At 37.9% G+C, this 5,574-nt stretch overlaps 1 protein-coding gene across 1 annotated transcript in view; it reads left to right on the top strand.

Annotated features, from left to right (window-relative positions):
• The first annotated feature begins 670 nt into the window (after positions 1–670).
• STEAP1 (six transmembrane epithelial antigen of the prostate 1) overlaps positions 671–5,574 on the top strand; it is a 6,940-nt gene continuing 2,036 nt past the window's right edge. Inside the window, exons 1-3 of the mRNA XM_009890356.1 lie at positions 671–769; positions 2,901–3,413; positions 5,085–5,249. Coding sequence (XP_009888658.1) covers positions 677–769; positions 2,901–3,413; positions 5,085–5,249 — 771 coding nt within the window. The 5' untranslated portion in view covers positions 671–676. The remainder of the gene's footprint in view (positions 770–2,900; positions 3,414–5,084; positions 5,250–5,574) is intronic.

Genomic DNA, 5,574 nt, shown 5'->3' with positions numbered 1-5,574 from the left:
CATTCTCTTTTTTTTTTTTTTTTTTTTTCTGGCTTCTGATTTCTTGTAGTCCTTAATAGCTTAGAACCATTTCTGCTGGTACTTGTGGGTGATGAGTATCGTGTGTGTACCTTGGAATAGCGTGAGTGAAGCTCCAGCTGGAGTTTCCTGACAATCTCAGAGTGAGAATATACCTCTAAAGCCACAGAGTGACTGTCAGGTAGACCAATCCTAAAACCTAAATCCTAAAAAATATTAGGAACAACATATTTGCATGAGTTTCTTGCATCAACAAGTCTCATGAACTCACCAAAATCCATCTTCATAACTTTTTACCCATTATTTCTGTAAGGTTTTTCAAACTTCATTGTTGCAATTTAAAAACTTTCAGCCTGAATTAATTAATTCATTCCACTGGGGACATAAGCATTTAGCTTTATTATTTTTTTCATCAGTGATTTTCTTCTGTTGATTCGTATCCTCTTTTAGTCTCCGCTTTACTTAAAGAACAAGCTGAGCTTTTCTGTTATCTTCTCGGAGACCAGACTTTCCTTTCCCTAGATTATCGTACCTTTTCCAGCAAATGGGCAGAGGACAGGGAACAAAACATTCCGAGGGAAAATAGGCTTCAAATTTCCAGTAGGGCATTTCAAAACCCGTTTTACATCCTGTGTTTGTTTTGCAGGGAGTTTCCGCAATGGAGAAGAGGGAAGGTGATAATCGCACCATTGATCAGAATGCAGGTCAGAGCATCGTGCCGAGAAGAAATACAGGAAACCTTAGCAACTTGGTAATGTTTCTGTAAAAAAGCAGCTCATATGGTACACAAAATATTGCAATTTTTCATTCAATTTTGTCCAGAAACACTGTGTTCCCATCACACTGGCATACCATCAGTACTTCTAAAGGCTTGTCACAATATTGACATGAAGAGATAAAAAGATAAAAAGCATCTCATTCAATTCAGTCACAGACCGTGCTCAAAAATACACAGTTTTGGGCAGCTAAAAACTACATGAGGTTAGTTGCTAGTTGTATTTTACCAGATGAGCAAACCTCTGTAGAAATAATTTGGGATTTTTTTACAGGAATATAAAATTTAACTTTGGAGGAATCTTCATAATTGCTGTATCGCATTCAGTAAGTTTTCCACACCACACAAAAAAGTCCAGAAAAAAAAATCCACTCCAACAGCATTTGCCTCTGCAACTGCTGATGCACAGAAGTAGTTCAAGCTACAGCTTTCTATTCTAATGTGAAGTGTCTCGCAGGCTGTGAAATACTGAATTAGGCTTTACAGACTCTCTTCAAGAAACGGGTATCTGTTGGACAAACTTGGTTCAGATGGGAATCTCAGTTTGTATAATTTATACCAACTTCTGATTCTGCAATGCATAGACTACGTTCTACTTTTCTTCCAACACTAGAGAATAAAAGTTACTCAGGCTACACTTTCACTGTTAGAAAGATATGCTTTTATCATCAGATAAACATTTAGTAGCTATTCAGCTAAAAAAATCCTAACGTCCTTTAAATTTACTGTGAGGCACCGTAGAAGAGTCAGTCAGACATGTGGGAAACAGGCTACCTTGTCTCCAATTAGGATCTTACAGTAAGATACCAGCATACATTTTTTATCTCTCTGTTAAAACAAAACACCTATGTATCATTGAAGATGAACACAAGACTTGTACCCACTTACCCTTGCATTATTTACAAGTTTGTTTGAATTGACTGCTTAATCAGCTTCAATGTAATATTTGATTCCTAAGAATAAAGCCAGATAATATTGCTGAGATAGGAAGATCTCCTGTATCCTAGCAGAACACTAACTTACAACTTTCAGACTAAGTTAGTTATTTGCCTTCCTCAAAACGGACAGTATCTGGAGGTCCAGATACCTGCCACATCAGTCACTCTAAAGCTAAGCCATTGCAGCATTAGTTCAGTTTTATTTTATATCTCAATGGAATATTAAAGGACTTACATGTTTATTACCTAATGTAATCAGTTCTCAGTTTCCACCCCTGGACAGCTGTCTGCTGCATCAAGTGCTGCTTGATGCAGCTGTCCTGCTGTTGGTACACGTATTTTAATTTTCTATGTATACTGATCATGTACCTCTTCCATGAACTATAACTATGGGATAATCTTTAAATATATTATCTCAGTGTAAAATAGTTTATAATATTACACTAAATTTTTGTACTAGCTTAGCTCCTTCTATAGTCTGTGATAATTCTGCCAAGATCTTCTGTGAGACTAGAATCAAACCATGCCTACTTGGCAGCTGAAAATTCAGCTTTTTAAACCGAAGTGACTCAGTTTCACAAGTTTTCATAGAAGTTAAGAGGACAGTATTACATTTGCGAAGGAGAGGAAGAAGACCACAGGACTTGATGCTGGAGTTGACAGATGTGCAGCTGCTTTAATATGCTAGATCCCAAACATTTCAACTTTCATCCTTATTCCCCCAATTGAACGTCATTAAAATAGCAGTGACTGAATGAAATATTTTATTGTCTTGACTCTGGATTCTGTTATTATGTATGTTATTTGGGCTGCATCATTAAGTCTGTAGCTGAAATTTGACATTTGAAATCTGTAGCTCCTATCGTAAGAAGCTGTAATGATGCTTTACATAATGTAATCCATCTTCCCTTTGCGGTGTAGTTAACTTCCTGGAATTAAAACCTATTTTGAAATCACCACAGATAATGAGTGATGAATGAGAAATCTATGCTAAAAGTACCTTGCTTGAAATGTTATGTTTTCAAGCTGCTTTGTCTTTAATAGTGTGTATGTTTTGTATATGGTTTCAGTCCAGTACGGTGCAAAAGCCACAATGGCAAATGCTGTCATTACTGAAGTTTTTAACCTTCTCTTGAACTCACTTGGTATTTCCTTTCTGTCCTTTCCAGAATGTGGATATGCAAGTCACCAATCCACCAGAAGCAGCTGCGCTTTTTAATTTACATCAAGCACACCATTTTGGTGAGTTTGAACACTCTTCAGAACAACACTGCAAGCAGGATCTGTTCCCCAAGTGGCACTTGCCAATGAAGATAGCATCTGTGATCTCATTATTAACATTTATTTACACTTCTATGAGAGATGTCATATATCCTTTTATAACCAGAAAGGAAAATGTTTTCTATAAAATTCCAATCCTTGTAATAAACAAAGTTTTACCAGTGGTTTCAATCACCCTTTTAGCACTAGTATATTTACCAGGAATATTAGCTGCTGGTTTCCAGCTGTACTTTGGCACCAAGTATAAAAGGTTTCCGCAGTGGTTGGATAGATGGATGTTATCAAGAAAGCAATTTGGACTTCTCAGTTTCTTCTTCGCTGCAATGCACGCCTGCTATAGCTTATGCTATCCAATGAGAAGATCATACAGATACAAGCTGCTGAACTGGGCGTTCCAGCAGGTATGATGGGCATGCAAATGCCAACTCTTCTGTATTCAGAAAATCCTTGTTTTGGTCACTCAAACAAATCTGGAGCAGGGGGAAAACCATTTTCATTGCCTTCATTTTATTTTGAAGCAGATCGCCACAGAGCACTGTTAAGGGATGGAGCAGGACCTAGTTGTTAAAATACGTAATAATGAGTCAAGAGTCATCACAGCTGGGCCAGCATGTATTAAATAAGTCATTTTCTTCATTTGGGATTTTTTATCTCTCTGTGAAATGCACATAATTATACCTGCCTCACAGGAGCATTTAAGTCTTTGGTACACTATTAGTTTAGTGTGGATTAATCTCTGCACCAGTAGATTGACTGCTGACAAAAACTGAGCACACACCATTTTTAGACATATTCTTTGTAAAGTGAATTAACCAGCAATGAAGGAGGGTTGACCTAAATCACAATAATCTGTATTTGCCAGAAACTAAATTTGTGAACACTGCTGGCTCCACGATTAGGCTGACACACACTAACTTGTTGGAAGATAGAAATTCAGTCATGCTTCACAGAGTCACAGAATCAGAGAATGGTCAGGGTTGGAAGGGACCTTTGGAGATCATCTAGTTCAACCCCCCTGCTGGAGCAGGTTCACCTAGAGCAGCTTGGACAGGAATGTATCCAGGCAGACTTTGAATAACTCCAGAGAAGGAGACTCCACAACTTCTCTGGGCAGCCTGTTCCAGTGCTCTGAAACTGTCATTGGCAATAATTGCCTGGCAAAGCTCTCCAAGATCCTCTGTGACTAAAGAGTTCCTAATACTTGCGTATCGCCTTGAATGTCATGAGTATTGCAGTATAAGGAATATTACAATATAAGGTATAGACTGCAAATGTACGTTCTTATTACCTTCAAAGTCTAATCTAAAGTTTTGTTAAAAGCACAGTATGATGTTAGCAGCTTCTGAAGAATTTTGTAAACAGTTGAACTACCTGTTGAAAACTCTGAAATCAGCCTTACCTGTAATTTTACTTGAATGGATTACCAGAAATTTCCTTGAGTCCTCAAGGTGAAGAAATGATTGTATTTGGGGCATATTACGCCATAGTGATCACTAGCAGCATGAAAGGGCTGTTGCAAGTATTCATAAATAGGATAAGTTTTGAGATCAGTTTATTAAAATCACCTTTTCATCCATTACCAACCATCATTTTCAGTCCAGCTGAATGTACCAAGTCATTGTTCTTAAAAATATAGAACTAACCAACTATCCTGGCAGGATACCACCATTAAGAATGCCTGCTGAATTGGCTCCCTAAAAGAATGCTGTTATATATTTCCTGTTGTTATAAACACCAGATATGGTATTTAGCTATAGATAGATATTTTTTTTTGTCAAAGAGTAAGATTTCTCCTGCTGTGAAGGCAGGCTAAACGGCCTCAGAACCAGTCTTTCCTGGGCCAAGATGCTGATGAAGTCTAAATTGTTCTTACTTAAGGCCCACCTTTACTCTGCAGATACTAGTGGAGACTGTCATCAGAAGTAAAGAGCAGTTACAGTCAGAGACATTCAAACAAATAAAAATACTGTGTTTCTTGGCTTATTTCCTGAATATTATGGTGAAAATAGCTGTATTTCACACAATCGGCTAGGTGTGCCAGTCTCATTTTAAATATGGTGTTCTTTTGGCAGGTCAAATTAAAAAAAGAAAATGCCTGGGTTGAACACGATGTTTGGAGAATGGAAATTTATGTGTCTCTAGGCATTCTGGGACTTGCTTTGCTGGCCTTGTTGGCAATAACATCAATCCCATCTGTCAGTCACTCTTTGACCTGGAGAGAGTTCCACTACATTCAGGTACGCATAAATGTCATTATTGCATGTCATTAGTCCTCATTTGTAGGACTGTATGTTGTCAGCTAAGACCATTAGGAGTTGGAAATATCAAACACATAGGAAGTGAAACCAACCTAAAAGTTTGTTCCATACTCTTCGTTAACTGGTCTGCAAGAAATGTTCATTTCATTTGTTAATTTTTCAGGAGAAAATGTTGTCAGGTTCAGGGTATGGAGTGGGAAGAAAGACAACTCCAAACCACTTTTTTGCTCCTCTGACCTGGTGACCAGCAGCAGTTGTCCCTTTAGGACCTGTTCTCAGGTCAAAGACTTCTGGTGCTGAAGGC

The sequence above is a fragment of the Charadrius vociferus genome, unplaced genomic scaffold (genome assembly GCF_000708025.1).
Source record: "Charadrius vociferus isolate BGI_N301 unplaced genomic scaffold, ASM70802v2 scaffold348, whole genome shotgun sequence".
Taxonomy (NCBI): domain Eukaryota; kingdom Metazoa; phylum Chordata; class Aves; order Charadriiformes; family Charadriidae; genus Charadrius; species Charadrius vociferus.
The sequence above is the reverse complement of the archived record's forward strand: the minus strand, read 5'-3'. Positions and strand labels throughout refer to the sequence as shown.